This window comes from Pisolithus orientalis, assembly GCF_024613125.1.
Source record: "Pisolithus orientalis strain OTSU chromosome Unknown F5J12scaffold_2, whole genome shotgun sequence".
Lineage (NCBI taxonomy): Eukaryota > Fungi > Basidiomycota > Agaricomycetes > Boletales > Pisolithaceae > Pisolithus > Pisolithus orientalis.
In genome coordinates this window covers 1,148,651-1,163,180 of record NW_026260783.1, presented here as the reverse complement: position 1 = coordinate 1,163,180, position 14,530 = coordinate 1,148,651, and the positions used below count along the sequence as shown (strand labels likewise).

The 14,530-nt window shown below is 49.8% G+C and overlaps 5 protein-coding genes across 5 annotated transcripts; 3 read left to right on the top strand and 2 right to left on the bottom strand.

Moving 5' to 3' along the window:
- Positions 1-198: 198 nt before the first annotated feature.
- Positions 199-1,076, bottom strand: F5J12DRAFT_797701 (ATPase, F0 complex, subunit J). The gene is made up of 4 exons (XM_051744183.1): positions 942-1,076; positions 827-886; positions 646-730; positions 199-590 (listed from the first exon to the last, which is right to left on the bottom strand). Exons 2-4 carry the CDS (start codon positions 860-862, stop codon positions 523-525), a joined length of 189 nt encoding a protein of 62 aa, XP_051604952.1. The 5' UTR covers positions 863-886; positions 942-1,076; the 3' UTR covers positions 199-522.
- A 187-nt stretch (positions 1,077-1,263) lies between these two features.
- On the bottom strand, positions 1,264-1,969 carry F5J12DRAFT_797698 (uncharacterized protein). Its single transcript, XM_051744182.1, has one exon. It carries the CDS (start codon positions 1,802-1,804, stop codon positions 1,451-1,453), a length of 354 nt encoding a protein of 117 aa, XP_051604951.1. The 5' UTR covers positions 1,805-1,969; the 3' UTR covers positions 1,264-1,450.
- A 58-nt stretch (positions 1,970-2,027) lies between these two features.
- F5J12DRAFT_797697 (ARM repeat-containing protein) lies at positions 2,028-6,747 on the top strand. The gene is made up of 19 exons (XM_051744181.1): positions 2,028-2,174; positions 2,226-2,431; positions 2,494-2,754; positions 2,802-3,074; positions 3,147-3,274; positions 3,329-3,712; positions 3,774-3,972; positions 4,027-4,137; positions 4,194-4,265; positions 4,315-4,500; positions 4,553-4,633; positions 4,680-5,121; positions 5,171-5,328; positions 5,387-5,452; positions 5,500-5,593; positions 5,642-5,754; positions 5,803-6,105; positions 6,159-6,300; positions 6,350-6,747. The coding sequence occupies exons 1-19, from the start codon at positions 2,078-2,080 to the stop codon at positions 6,400-6,402; spliced, it is 3,369 nt and encodes a 1,122-aa protein (XP_051604950.1). The 5' UTR covers positions 2,028-2,077; the 3' UTR covers positions 6,403-6,747.
- F5J12DRAFT_797692 (uncharacterized protein) lies at positions 6,748-8,601 on the top strand. The gene is made up of 2 exons (XM_051744180.1): positions 6,748-6,909; positions 6,959-8,601. Exons 1-2 carry the CDS (start codon positions 6,826-6,828, stop codon positions 8,546-8,548), a joined length of 1,674 nt encoding a protein of 557 aa, XP_051604949.1. The 5' UTR covers positions 6,748-6,825; the 3' UTR covers positions 8,549-8,601.
- Positions 8,602-10,494: 1,893 nt separating this feature from the next.
- On the top strand, positions 10,495-14,048 carry F5J12DRAFT_761500 (uncharacterized protein). Its single transcript, XM_051742126.1, has 11 exons — positions 10,495-11,244; positions 11,310-11,456; positions 11,511-11,642; positions 11,690-12,295; positions 12,347-12,586; positions 12,639-12,907; positions 12,959-13,068; positions 13,119-13,261; positions 13,312-13,490; positions 13,541-13,752; positions 13,800-14,048. Exons 1-11 carry the CDS (start codon positions 10,654-10,656, stop codon positions 13,940-13,942), a joined length of 2,772 nt encoding a protein of 923 aa, XP_051604948.1. The 5' UTR covers positions 10,495-10,653; the 3' UTR covers positions 13,943-14,048.
- Positions 14,049-14,530: the final 482 nt, after the last annotated feature.

Sequence of the window (14,530 nt, the reverse complement as noted above, 5' to 3'; positions counted from 1 at the left end):
TCCGACATAGACACATGGGCGGAGCGTGAAGTAATCCCGACTGGACAGTTGGCGAGCACACGATTCTAGATGCTGCAAAGGTTCACGAGAAATGGAAGATCCCTTGGACCGAAAGTGTGAGATAGGACGACGCTGGTATTGTAGAGTATGCGTCTCCGACAGGCATGCAAACGGAGTTGTCAATGAGACGTCAAGCAATCCTCCATAGCAATAATGGCAGCAAACCGTGTGTACATCTGTTGGATAAACGTGGGAAGACGGGCAGCAAGAACGTTGTCGTTGAGTGCTTTATCCACGCGTTGACCTTACTCATGCCGCACAAGCCACTCTCGCGTAGGGTACACTTGTACGATTCCCTCTAAGAGTAAACATCACGTAGACGTAGCGAGAACTAGTTGGCCATCCCTACAGTCGCGGTCTATATCTCGGTTAAAAGATGACTGACCTCCGAAAGACCGACTGAAGACATACCACCACTTCCCACACTGTCAGCTAACTTCCACAGCCCAAGGAATATAATAGCTAATGATGCGCTTCTCGGGCGATCTGGGCTGCATAAGGGTTTTTTGGATCCTTAGCATAGGTCTCCGCTGTCAAGCCAAATATGTTCATTACCGTGGATGAGCCGAAGTACTGTGCACTTACATCGAACACCGAAATCCTGCATGGTTTTCACTAGGTAGAAGGTGATACCGGAAGCAGCAATGAAGGGTGCCATGGGCCTCAGAACCTATGTTGCATCATATGCAAAAGATCGTAAGGTTCAGTCATGCAGCAAAATACATGTGTGAGAGTCATCCAGAACACGACTGAATTAGCTACGCACAGGTGTAGGCCACTTGCGCAAACCGAGGAAAGCCATTTCTTACTTGAACGAGTCAAAAGACTTCCAGGTGTAGACTGAGTACCAAAACCCTGGTTCGCGAAAGTAGACCACTTACGGGGGGAAATAAAACCTGGAGGTGGATTCTAGCTGTTTGAGATGAGCTCGACGGAAGACAACGGAAGGTTGATTATATAATCAAAAGTGAACCTATTTAATGCTCGCTACCTCGACTCCTTCCTCACGATTGCACTCGCAACGCGTGACATTAACGCCGCTTTTCATGCATGGAAAGCTATTGAGAATGAAATAACAAGAGCGGTATGCCAAGTAACCGCATAGAGCTGCTGTATGGACACGTGTAGACGCGAAGGCTTCTATTACTGAGTGTGTAAGGAGAAAATGACTCAGAACGGTCGATGACATGAGAGACTGGTATAAGGAGATGCCCTCCATCATGGCACGATGGAGATATTCACACAGAAACTTCTTGTCGGGCGTCTGGGACATCCACAGAGCGGTTGTTAATGAGGACGGTAATCGGATAGGGCACAGTTGGGTACGCGGGTGTACTGCATTGTCAAGGTATCCCTATCGGGTTCCCAAAGAAATACAGACTGCTGTACTCTAGTGTATAATGGTGAGAGCCGAGGAAATGAAACAACATGTCATGAAAAAAAGAAGCAAGACCAATGGCAGGACGCGAGTTAAGTCACCAACGTTGCATAAAACGAAGCCGGACCGATTGATTGCAATCAGGAAACAGCGAACGTCTCGTCTCCGAAGACCTTCGTGGATCACAAAATCGCCCGAGCGGGGGACGCGGATGAACTGTCGCGACACGGAGACCGGCTCTGACAACGGGTGTCTGCAAATAAGTCTCCAGTCCCGACAGTAGGAAATTGATAGTCGCCGTGCTTTGTTTGCCATAGATGGTTTGGCAAGATACACACACTGGTTGCATCGTAGCCATGCAAACATGGTCAATGCGACACCTATTAGAGTTGGCGGTGTGGTGCTTCCACGAAGTTGAACGCAGTTATACTCGCAAGGAACAGGGCCCAAGGCGTCCAGGTCCGTGCATGATGTGGCCGCCCCTGTCCCGGGCTTTGGCTTTTGGCTTGGAAGGAGTACACCGACATGAGGCTTACGTGTGGAGAGGGGCAGCCCCAGAAAGGCAGTTGTCGGGTTAGAGCGCTGGGGCGGCACCGTTTGGCACTGACCACCACTGCCTATTAGCATTCTCGACTTGCGATGGAAACAGCATCTGTGCCCAAGGTTGATGAAGAAAAGCTTCGTCACGCCAGGCGTGTCAATCTCAAGGAGTTGAACCTGCGTAGGGACACCCAGGGCAAGTCGTTTCGCGTCTTCCCATCTCCGTCGACTCATACGGGTAGTCCAGAGTCTTCAAAGCTTGATCATTCTCTCAGGCGGCATACCGCTCTTATCAAGCGCATGCGTCAATCCATCGGCGTAGATAATCATGACCAGGTGCTCAAGGACATCGATTCCCTCTCACTCGAAAAGTACACCGACGAGATCGCGGGTGCTGCCGTTGAGGGTATCACACGTTGTAAAACAGACAGGGATGTATGGGCCGCGGTCGAGGTGGGAACCTTACCTTGCGCACGCGACCACCGCACCCTAATAACATCGGCTGATCCCAACAGGTCGTATGTTCTTTACATCGGCGGTTTCCAACCTCATTTACACCAGTACTGGTAAACCTACTCTCCTCGTCTCTAGCAGCTCCGACCAAGGCGGCACTTTCGGCACTGACCCCTGATCAACGTGAGAAGGAAGATGTTGTACGAGTATCACGACAACGTCCTATCCTTCGAGTATGCTCTGAGTTGGCCCTGGTGGGGGTCATCAGAGATTCTCCGACCAGCAGTGGTGCGGAATGGATAATGAAAGTTATCAAGGAATTAGTATGTTCCTCCTCGGTGTTTTGCTCGACATCAGCTGACGGTGGTAGTTATCTAATGATCCATCGTTGTCCTCCCTCCCGCTACTCTCTACCTTCCTGAAATCATATGGAAGGTCGTATTTGGGCATTACCACTTTGCAAAGTAAACAAATGCCTGGCGACGCCGAATCTAGCAGAGCAACGGATGAGGCGAGGAACGCTGCTATTGTAGCCTCTGGTGAAGGAGAGGAACTGGTTGAGCAAGACATGAGAGACCGCTTCAAGCGAATGTGTGAAGGGTACTTTGAAAATGTTGCCAAGAAACTTGTCATCGAGCATAAGGTAAGATCGGACTGGATACGCGACTCCTTTGATATTCACTGATTTATTCACTGTTTCTTTGTCGTCGGGTAGCGCCTACAAGAGCAGGATCGCCGGAATCACGAAGCCTACATCCGCTCAGGAGAGATATTCGAGGACAGGCAACAAGCATATGAGAGGATGACCAAAGGATACGAGAAACTATTTGCAAGTTGCCAGACGTAGCTAACTATCTGCTCTCCGTTTCGCGTACATACTAACTTTCACGTTGCCAGCCTTTCTGAGTTACTCAACCTTCCAATGCCGGCGTTACCAACCGCTGCTCAGAAGTCAGACTCTATCCAAATTGGCAGCAACATAGGTTCAGGCGCTGGCGATGACACCGACATCGCTTTTACCACATCCGGAGGGAAGTGGGAAGATGAAGAAGAGCGCAAGTTCTTCGAGGATATCCAGGACCTCAAAGATTTCGTGCCCAAGAATTTCCTTGGTATTGACGCTGAAGAAAAAACAGATTCCGAAGAAAAGGAGAAAGCCGAAAAAGAGAAAGCTGAAGAGGAGGCAAAGAATGTCGCAGCAGAGCTTAAATCCCTCGAAACCAACGGAGACGTTCATGTCAGTAACGTTTCGTTGGCAGAGCCATCAGAGCCGGTAGACAGGTGACGTTTCCAGCTGTCTGAGCAGAAAGCTATTTGATTATCTCACACAACGCACCTTCAGCACCGTGACGCCCATCCCGATGTCACCGAAATTGTCTAGCCCCCCGCTATCTCCCCAGCTGGCTCCACAAGGGCCTACGCAACTTCTAACTGCCTTACTGGCTCGATTACCTGACGCGACAAATCGTACTTTAATTGACCAAGCCGCAGTTGAATTTGCCTTCCTTAATTCGAAGGCTGCCCGAAAGAGATTGATCAAGGTGATGACTTCACTGTCATTGCTGCGGGAGGCCCGAACTAACGGAACAGAAAAGTTTTTGTCTAACGTTCCGAAGAACCGCACCGATCTACTGCCACACTATTCCAGACTTGTGGCCACCTTGGATAAGTACATGCCTGATATTGGATCTGAAGTTGTTGCTTCTGTGGGTTTGATCCTGGCCGACGGCGCGAATCTTGGGCTAACTGAACCTCTTCCAAGCTTGAAGAGGAGTTTCGGTACTTGCAACGGAAGAAGAACGTAGTGAAAGAATTCTCTGAACTTCGCCTCAAGGTATCGTTTACCTTCTCTCCTTTGCCAACCGTCTGTTAATTGTACCCAGAATATTACTTTTCTATCTAACTTGACCAAATTTCGGGTTGTACCAACACATGTTATCCTACACATCCTCAAAGTCTGTCTGGACGACTTTTCTGGTACAAACGTGGAGAATGTTGCGCTTCTGCTTGAAGGATGTGGTCGATTTCTATTGAGGAGTGAAGAAACTAAAGAAAGGTTCAGTACTATGGTGCGGCATGTTTGGATTATAGATGACACAGCACCGACATGAACGCTGGCAGCTCGAACTCATGAGGCGCAAGCAAAGTATGCAACACTTCGACCAGAGGCAAATGCTATTACTTGAGAACGCCTACTATCAGGTTTGGATATCGGCTTAACTGAAATTGTAGTGCTGATTCTCTTTAGTGCAATCCTCCAGAGCGTCCGCCTCTCGTTGAGAAAGAGAGGACCCCCATCGAACTGTTCATTCGCCATCTCGTTTACGACGTACTTTCAAAGAAGACGATTGACAAGGTTCTAAAGCTCATTAGAAAGCTTGATTGGGATGATCCGACCGTTGGGCATTCGCTTCTCAAGGTCTTCACCAAGCCGTGGAAGCTCAAGTATAGTAACATCAGTCTTCTTGCGATGTTGACATATGATCTGCAGCGATACCACCCTGCTTTTGCCGTTGCTGTCGTGGATCAAGTAGTGGAAGATATTCGAGTGGGGTTGGAAGTAAACTTATATAGCGTTAACCAGCAACGGGTGGCGACCGTGAAGTATTTGGGTGAACTATACATCTACCGGGTGGTAAACTCCAGTTTGATCTTCGACACTCTGTGGTTGTTGGTCACATTTGGTCACCGTTAGTATATCCATGTCGCGCTTGGTTCCTTAACTGATGCTCCTTGCAGCGGACGGTCATCCATCACTTCGTCAACCTACACCATTGGACATGCCTGACGACTCCTTCCGCATTCGTTTGGTCTGCGTTCTACTGGACGCGGTTGGGATGTGTTTCGACCGAGGACGCCAGATGAGAAAGTTGGACAACTTCCTAGTTTTCTTTCAGGTAAATAAACTTGACCCTTGTCTCTGACTTGCGTTCCCACTCACAATTCCTTGCCTAGTACTACGCACTCTGTAAGGAAGAGCTACCAATGGAAGTAGACTTCATGTTGTCCGACTCTCTGGAAGTGAGTGCCTGTATTACACTATCAATATTTTGGTCACCGCCAAGCAGGCTGTTCGCCCGAACCTTTCAATGCCGAAGTCGATCGAGGAGGCCGCTAAGGCCGTGGATGACGTGTTCAACACTGTGATGCAAAACGCAGGCTGTAAGTTATTCGTTAACTCTTACACTAACATACTCAGACATCATCAAGTCACACAGGAAAGCGAAAGTGGTGAGGAAAGCGACGATGGTGATGACAGCGAACGGCCCCGAGAAGAAGATGATGATGACGACGACGGAAGCGCTGCTGGCCAAGGATCCGCCGTGAGTTTTACGTCTTGTCATGCGACCGAAGGGTCTTACATTCAATAGGAGGATGAACGTGCACCTTCCCCGGAACCTGTGGTCGTGTTATCCGCCCAAGAACATCTAGGTCCCTCTCAGGAAGCAGATGAAGAGTTCGCGAAAGAACTCGCCAAGATCATCACCGAATCCTCCGCTGAGTCTAGGAAGATCGACAAGAAGAGCGCATGGTGGGATACTGCCGTTCTGGGCCCTGGTGCGCGAAAGAAACGTGTAGACGAAGCAGAGCAAAATGTCGAGGGTGACGCCGACCATCCCAACGGATCAGTAATGAACTTCACTGTGATTACGCGAAGGGGCAACAAACAGCAGGTATGATTGTTCTTTGATGGATTTCACTCCGAAGCGCTGAACTTGCAACATAGACTCGAAACTTAGCTGTCCCTGCCGAAACAGCCCTTGCCGTCCACACGCGCTCGGCACAATTGCAAGATAAAGTAGAGCAACAGCACCTTAAACGGCTAGTGCTGAACTACGAACAAAGGGAGGAAGTTGAAGAACTCAAGGGTATGCCGGACAATCCTTCTTAGGACTTTTGAGGCTGATTATTTCTTAGCCCTAGAAACCCGTAGCCGAGCAGGTCAAATGAAGATACGTCTGGCTGGCTAGCACTCGCAGTGACATCCACGTTTCAGCTAAGACGAGACTCGCCTCATCGGATCACAACAGCTTATCTGCCCCTCGTCATGTCGGAGGCCAATCGGGCTTTGACCTGCGGGATACTTTGGTGTCACCGAAAGCTTTGAAGCGAACGGTAGACCAGAACTTCTCGCCCATGGCCCGAGCCTCGCCTCCATGTATCACCTATGTAAGGTGATGCTTGACGTAGTCTCAACTCGGCTTCGAATGTAGACTACAAGTACTAGACTGAGTTTGTTGGTTAGTTCTTTCGATTCAGTGCTGCCTTTTGAATGTACGTACATAGTTCATTTTCGATCCCAATAGTTGCGACCAAATATAATCCAACTTGACCTTCGAAAGACATCTCAATACTCATCACTTGATAGTCTGTCCTCTACCAAACGCCGCTACATGTCTTGGAAGGAGGCTTTTGAGAAAGGCATAGCTAGTTTCCAAGGTGGGGAGCTATCAGAAGCACTCTTGTGCATGAATCAGGTGCAGTAGCATATTATGACGTTGCACGTACGGCCTCATGTGCTTCCAGGCAATCGAACTTCAAGGCGACAACTTCAGGATTTACGACTCGCGAGCGGCGATCCACGAGAAGCTTGGGAACCTCAAAGCGGCCCTTCTCGACTCTAAAAAAGTCATAGATCTCGCTCCAACACAGTGGCAAGGCTACACTCGCGCAACTCGCATCTTTATTTCTCTCGAGAAGCATGACTCGGCTACGAAGATGGTTGACCTGGCGTTAACTCGTCTCCAAGGTGACGATTCCAAGCATAGAGGAAAGCTCCTCGAACTGCGGGAAAAATCTGTGCAAGCTCAGGTGGTTGTCGCAAAGAAACGCCAGTTACGTCTGGCGAAGGTGGCATATCATGTTGGAAAGCTCCCAATAGAAATCCTTACTGAAATATTCGCTATTCTCGTCGATGCCGATCCTTGTCAAGCCGTCCGGTTATCCCGTGTTTGTGGTCACTGGCGTCGCGTTATCGTTGGCACACCAATCTTCTGGCGTACTTTGGTGCTTTCAAACCGACATCCGGTACGCAAAATAAAGACATGGCTCGAACGCTCGGGGTCCCGCATCGCCTCTTTGTCCGTACGACGAGCGCTGTCCCCTTCGGAGTTTCCGACCATCCTTGCACACCTACGTAGTCTTTCTTGGAGTTATATCGAAGCCCTCCATGCTCATAGCTCATTCTTTTCCGAGCTTTCCCAATTACTTTCTGGAATGTCTATGACCCATCTCTTCTCGAATCTCAAACAGCTGTCACTAGAATCTTGCGGAACAGTCGACTTTACCCACCCGCCTACGCGTGAGTGGAAACTCAGAGAACTGAGTTTGGTGGGAACGACACAGTTCCCTGAGTCACACTGGCGATACTTGACTCAGCTCCGAGCGCTACACATCCGTCAGTTGCCAACGCATTTTCCCTTGTCCATTATCGAAGCCATTCCGCTAGTCGAAAGTCTCGTGCTGGACTTTTCAACTTCTTTGAAAATCCTAGGAACAATCGATAAACCCCTGCAGATGATTCAACTGAAAAGCATTGAACTTCGAAATGCTGAAAATCCCCTCGGATTATTGGAAAACATCGATGCCCCTTTTCTCACAGACCTTACCATCTTTGGCGCTGTTTCCAGAGTGGATGAGGCTTTGCTTCATGTGTTTCGTGATGAACGGGATAGCCTTGTCTCCTTGCGGTTGGGAAGTTGCTCCCTAAATTCTGGGACGCTAATTAGCATCCTCTCCTGTGTTCCATGTTTGGAGACACTCCAGATTTACTGCATTGATGGAGTCGTCAACGAGACGCTTCGATTCCTTGCTGGTAGAGACCCCTTATCACCATCACAGGCGACCGCTCAGCAGAGACTGCTGTGCCCTGCGTTGAAGCACGTGGATGTGTCTCGTTGCCCAGATCTCTTAACAAGTAGTGCATTCGCCCTTGTCAAGAGTCGTTTGCAGAACGAATTGGGGGCTGATTCAGAAGCCGAATCCTGCCCGCTCCAGTCACTACGAACAGATGGATGTCTGAAGATGGATGGTGACATCTTGCAGTGGTTCAGATTGAAGGTCCCGTATTTCAGTTGCGTTTACATGACCAAGAAAGAAGCCAGACAACGACACTGAAAATTTACTTGGTGTACTACTAGATAATATTTCACTCCATAATTGAATTGAGGACTCTTCCCCCCTGTCGCGATTTTCAAATACGCCAGAATGCACATTCGAAGAATCACTGGTTGCACACTGCTTCCCCTTCGTCAGCCTCCTATACCAGCAATGATCACGGAAAGGTGCGAGGCGTGTCGAAGGCAAATGGCGTTGACTTCCGAGCTATTGGGAGCTATGTCATACTGTCGGGCCCCGCATGTTCTCCATCATCATTCTTTCCGTCTCAAAAATGTTACACTAGGATGACGGGAGCGACTGCAAGCCTATCGCGTCATTATGCATGGCAGTCTACGCAGAGCGCAGTTTCAAGGTTTTAGGTGCTCCTCGAAGTCCAGGTTTGAGCAATGCATGGCAGCACCTAATCAGCTGATGGTTCATGCTTGACCTTAGCTCTGGGGATAAAATGCGTCAGTGCACCGATAGTTTAGTTCCTGACAGAGGGGGTGGTCAGGTGTGCTGGCATGACAGGTCGTAGCGGCAGAGGTCCAAAATTCCGTGCGCATACTGGCCGAATTCTTTCCACTAAGTGGATTGCCCCTACGTAATGGGGTTTTCGCTGTAAGCTGCGAGCAAACAATTCCATGAAGTCCACTTACTTGATCGCAGTGGACTTATCCGTCCCGGGGACTTCGTCCCTTCAACTTGCAAGGGCAAAACATGTATTTGCCTGCACGTCCACCGAAGATTATGGGGCCGTGCCTTTGCGCAGAGGTCTCCTGTGGCTTGGCGACATACCTTCTTACCAGCCCAGGCGACTCCTGCATGTTCATCTATGGCGTATTCATGTGACATGAAGGGAAAGTAGCAACACGCGGAGTCAGCCCACAGCTCGTTTAGTTCGATGACCGCCTGCGCCATTGGGTGTCTTCCCAGTAGGGCCGAGGATGAGGGGAAGCGGTTTCGAGCCTGCGAGAGCTCTCATCAGGGGGCTTGATCGCTACCCCGACCGCTGCCCTTCCAACCCTGCTAAAAGCACTTGGCTTTGAAGAAAGTAAAAGAATACTTACCAGTTCGCTGCGGAGAGTCGCCTTGAAGAATCGATGTAATCTTCAAGTCACACAGGGGTCTAAACTACAATCACACGGGAGTCCCCCCGAGTGGGGTCGTCTTGAGAGACTGAGGTAATTTCAAATCACTCGTGCCGGGGAGAAGAGAATCACACCGGTCTACACTACGGTCGCACCGGGGTCCCGTCGGGGCTGAGCCACGAAAGGATCGAGAATATCACACACAAAGGAAGCATGTACCATGGACAGTACTCCGACAGACGGGGAGTTCCGCGTTGAGGGTCCCTAGCATCCATAGTCGTGCTTGGGGCCGATCGGGGCCGTCATCGTGTTGTGCTTGCAGCTGGTCGAGGCTATTCATCAGGACGGGTTTCACTCCTCGATAGCCGGGTGGGATTATTGTCTGGAGGCTATCGTCTGTCGTAAGGGTCAGCAGATAGACGAATGTCTAGCACTCGCGTGCAACGTTTCAACTATCGAGGTCATATTTTGAGCGAAGATCACAATCTAACGCCGACTAGAATTGACTGGCGCGGCAAGCAAGAGACAGGTGCGTTATGTGGTCGGACGCCCTAGTAAACGAGAGGAAGAAGAGGTTGAGCGGGAAGCCACAGTCGGGGCGGCTGACAAGATTTGTGGTGTGTTGACAATCCCCCATCTTGCACTCGCGTTCATCACGTGATCGTGTCAGGCGACCTCTGTTGCGACGGATCTTCCTGGAGTCCCTTGCCAGTCTGGAGAAGCATAGTATAATGCCTTTGTCAGGGAACATCGCAATGAACAAATCTGGTGAAGAATACAGTGGGGGGAAATGGTTCCACATGAATGTCTACGATTACGGTGATGTACACCATAACCAAAAGCACCCATGTAAAACCATCATCTCCACTGCATCGGCTCTCTCAATGATTCAGTCCAGAAAGGAAGTGGGATATGGGCAACTTGATAGCGGTGAACAAGAAGTTGGACCGATAATGATTAGAATAGGGCCACCAAGTAATAGTTGGGCTATTACCAAGTATTGCTGGGTTTGAAATTCGGCCATTACAATTCATGCATCAGGACGAGGACGAGGATGATTATCCCGACTTCACTCTCGACGACAAAACCCTTGCCTTCCTCCTCGAAGAGGAGTCCAAGTTCTCGCGGAGTGCCAGCGTTCAGGCGGAGACCACTACCTTAGCCGTAGACACTAGTCCTCCGTCCAAACGTCAAAAGACGGCGACGCAACGGAAATCTACCCGGACAATCCAACGAAACGAATCTGCGGACGACTTGGACGATTTACCAGACATATCCATATGCGGAGATGGAACGTACGTATTACAAGACAAACCGAGGCACATGGTTGGGCAGAGTAGCCAGAAGCCGGATATCTCTGGACCATTGCATCCTGCGGGAGCGTCAACTTCATATGATCCCACAGTGTCCAGAGAACCTGCACCAGCCTTTCTCATTCAATTTACGACAACGGCACCGCGACCTCCACCTTCTACACGTCCAGCTCAGAATCACACCCCTATACCACTCTCATCACAAAGCGCGCCCTTTTCTCAGTCCGGACTCCTGCCGCGTGCAGGTGTCCCCATAAATATCAGTCCTGGTGATGCGTCACTTACCAATCTGCACCGTCAATTTGAGGAGGTTTGCTCTTTCTGCTCTGTTCCTCTCCCGTGTCGTCACCGGTGGATTCAAAATTCCCCTTACAGCTTCGTAAAAACTACGAGAAAATCCAAGCAGACAAGGAAAAGATGCAAGCCGACTTGAAAAGATTGGAGACCGATCTTGAAAATGCCCTTGACGCGAAATTTGCGAAGGACGGCGAAGTTACAATGTTGAGGAAGAGTATTGAAAAGGTGAACGTTAGCGGTCGTCTTCTTCGATAGTGATTAACATGGTCTATGGTGCAGAATGCACAGGATCACGCCGCCCAAGCCGCAAAATTCAATACTGCGAGAGAAGAGGCGGATAAAAGGTACAACTTGATGCAAAAACAGTTTGAGATAGAGATGGAGCGCATAAAAACGGAATATACGTTCAAGGTACGAATTATCGGCTTGACGTGACCCTCTACTCGTAACATGTGTAGCAACACGAGCTGGAGATTGCTCTTCGAAAGCCTCCAGGCTCCGCACAACCTAAGAGAACTAGAAAAGGGCCCCCGCCGACACCTGTACCTGTTCCTTCGCAGATACGTGCTTGGGGACAGGGCAGTGGTACTTCTGCTCCTTTCAGATCGACACCAGAAAGTCCCTACCACCCTCGGTTCGGCGATATCTCGAAACATGAACGACCAAAAAAGCCGTCGTTCCACGACAGTCGTGGCTTGCCACCCGGTTTTCAGACGTCTTCTCCAACCCGCGCGCAGTGTGGTGGGAGTAGTCAAAGGAAAGGGAAAGGGAACCCTTCCGAAGCTACTGGCACCCCCGGGACGTTGATACCAACCACTGCGTACAGTTCCCAGCTTGCGCCACATTCAACTCCTTGCAATCAACTTGTCCAACTAACGCCTATTGATCTGGGCCACCAGAATGATGAGTCTGTACAGTTGAACTATGGAGAAGGGATCCCAGATAACCCTGTTCCCACCGATATCGATAATCCTCCCGATGTGGAGATGGAAGGGACGAACATGGCTCTGACTCCAGTGACAGAGGAGATTGAGCAACAGGAGCCTTTGAACTGGAATATTGCTGTCCGTCTCCGAGCATTTCTCGCTCTGGCTGACTATGCTGACCTGATACAGATGCACCGCGCTATTCTGATGCACACCGTGGAAGGGTCAAGGATTTCGACGTTACAACTGCTAATGACTGTGTCTTTGACGGATCCTGATCATGCTAAGTCGCACGCTAATGCGCTTTCTGAAATACTGGATGTCCTTACCAGCATACCCAACCACCCCAATCGGAATTTTGGTCGGACAACTAAAGCTGTGTGTGAAGCGCTTTGTAACATGGTTGTGGGGTTGGCAATGAGTTCTGTGGTGAGTGCCGTTCTGTCACTATCCGGCTTTGACTACCGATTTCAATTCGCAGCTCTCTGCACTCGCTGCCTTGTTCGACTTGTTGACTGATCTAATATATTCCATACCGCGTTTTTATGCACCACTCTTATCGAGCACGGAATCAGGTCAAGATGACCCGCTGAGGCTGTTGACCACGTTGTGCAAAGTCATAACGAACGAGTTGCGTAACCTTACCGCGGCTAACGTGGTGCAGAATTTGTGCCTCAGTGCGCTCGGGAGGTCCACCCTCTGCCTCCTGGAAGCTTTAGCCCACAAAGCCACTGGAGACGCTGAGTCTGCGTAAGGGTCTCCTTAGTTTGAACTCACCTATACCGATTAACTTCCGGACAGTCTTGCGATTGTACCTAGAAGTTCATCTGTCCTCGCCGTACTTTTGGATCCTTGCCATCCGCAATGGTTCCTTCTCGCTAGCGTACGGTTTCTTGCGTGGGTCTCTACCAGTATGTCTATCTGTGCTTGGTAGGAACGAGTCGTTGACGAATTGATCAAGTGCGGGGCCTTTTTCGACCGTTGTTGTCGTTTCCCGAAGGAGAACATGAGAACGGAAATGGCGAACCGCGAGATTTGACCCGTCTTCCCCAAGTCGATCTTTTATGTTCCCTTCTCACAGATTCTGATAACGAGTCACTTGAGGTAAGCGGGTCCTCCATCCAGAGAGAATGTCTTCGATCGTACGGGAATAGGCGGATAAGTTAAAGGCTTGGATTGTATTGTTCTTTGGCATGCTCTCGGTCGCGCACCCGGACGCATTCGCAATCATCGTCGAATCTCAAACTTTGATACCATCTATCATCCTTAGACTGTGTCACTTGGCCGACCGTGTCTGGGAAATGGAAGAAGACGATGCACAAGCGGCTTCCAGGTAAGTATGGATTCTTTCTGGGGAGGTCTCGCCGTCAGCCCATAATGCAGAACGGTTGCGATGCTGGTCCAAACTACCAGGTTCTTACACCACCTCATCATTGGGGGAAACTTTGACCTTCGTGAGCGTTTGCATCGCGCATCGATGCGCAAGTTTAGCGGACTCGTGCATATCTTTATCGAGGCATTCGGCCGTCTCAGTTATGGTGATCGGCCGGACTGGATTGACGACGCAAACAAGCAGTTATGGGAGAAGATTGCTGGCACGTAGCATGGCTTAGTTGCTTAGTGTAAGCTGACCCAGATTTAGACATGGCCAGGACCCTGCTTGGCTTGGTCGTAGAGGGACCCGAGGCCGACCTAGTTTGGACTACATATCAAAATGAGGCAGATGAGGGTGGTGACACGGGGATGGAAACAGACGAAGATATGGAAGCTGGAATTTTAGAATAGGTGTGCCAATATGGACTGCTGGCTACATACATATATTACTGTAATTTTCTACTCTGAATATGGCCTGAATGAAACGCAGAGATTAGGTGCAACTACTTGCTCAAACCAGTGCAACGGTCTGAAGCAGATTATGTGGGAAAAAACGCTGCAAGTATGCAGCATTTATGGGCAATCTCAGATGTGGCCTTCGGGGAAACATTTCCATATATGGATGATAGCCCCTGAATCCTGTGTCGCGATCAGCCGAGAAAGGCTGGAAGCTGCGCAGAACTTGCCAAGCGCCGTTGGAGCTGCCAGCAGCACCACAAGCGTCAGATACACACTGGCCACCGTATTTAACCATCATGTTAACTGGCACCAGTGCTACACTGGTGGACCCTTCAAATCCCTGCAACGCTTCTAGCATTTCATGCCACTGACGTTTCAGTGATACGCACACGCGCAACCCACGAGTCTGCAGTCCAGATTTCATTTGCGTAGCATCGCTTTCAGACACCAGGAATAGCTTTACTACTGCGCAAAATCTAACGCGCAATAACGTCCCTAAACTTCCCTCGCCTCTTATACGGTCTTTCCCTTGCTGCGTGG

Excerpts from the sequence above, each read along its gene's own strand:
- F5J12DRAFT_797701 (XM_051744183.1), bottom strand. The coding sequence starts at position 862 with ATGGCTTTCCTCGGTTTGCGCAAGTGGCCTACACCT. Across the intron at positions 731-826 it reads TGCGCAAGTGGCCTACACCT|GTTCTGAGGCCCATGGCACC; the intron begins GTGCGTAGCTAA and ends GATGCAACATAG. Across the intron at positions 591-645 it reads GCAGGATTTCGGTGTTCGAT|CGGAGACCTATGCTAAGGAT; the intron begins GTAAGTGCACAG and ends TTGGCTTGACAG.
- F5J12DRAFT_797698 (XM_051744182.1), bottom strand. The coding sequence starts at position 1,804 with ATGTTTGCATGGCTACGATGCAACCAGTGTGTGTATCTTGCCAAACCA.
- F5J12DRAFT_797697 (XM_051744181.1), top strand. The coding sequence starts at position 2,078 with ATGGAAACAGCATCTGTGCCCAAGGTTGATGAAGAAAAGCTTCGTCAC. Across the intron at positions 3,275-3,328 it reads CTATTTGCAAGTTGCCAGAC|CCTTTCTGAGTTACTCAACC; the intron begins GTAGCTAACTAT and ends TCACGTTGCCAG. Across the intron at positions 6,301-6,349 it reads GGAAGTTGAAGAACTCAAGG|CCCTAGAAACCCGTAGCCGA; the intron begins GTATGCCGGACA and ends ATTATTTCTTAG.
- F5J12DRAFT_797692 (XM_051744180.1), top strand. The coding sequence starts at position 6,826 with ATGTCTTGGAAGGAGGCTTTTGAGAAAGGCATAGCTAGTTTCCAAGGT. Across the intron at positions 6,910-6,958 it reads CACTCTTGTGCATGAATCAG|GCAATCGAACTTCAAGGCGA; the intron begins GTGCAGTAGCAT and ends ATGTGCTTCCAG.
- F5J12DRAFT_761500 (XM_051742126.1), top strand. The coding sequence starts at position 10,654 with ATGCATCAGGACGAGGACGAGGATGATTATCCCGACTTCACTCTCGAC. Across the intron at positions 12,587-12,638 it reads GGTTGGCAATGAGTTCTGTG|CTCTCTGCACTCGCTGCCTT; the intron begins GTGAGTGCCGTT and ends TTCAATTCGCAG. Across the intron at positions 13,491-13,540 it reads GATGCACAAGCGGCTTCCAG|AACGGTTGCGATGCTGGTCC; the intron begins GTAAGTATGGAT and ends CCCATAATGCAG.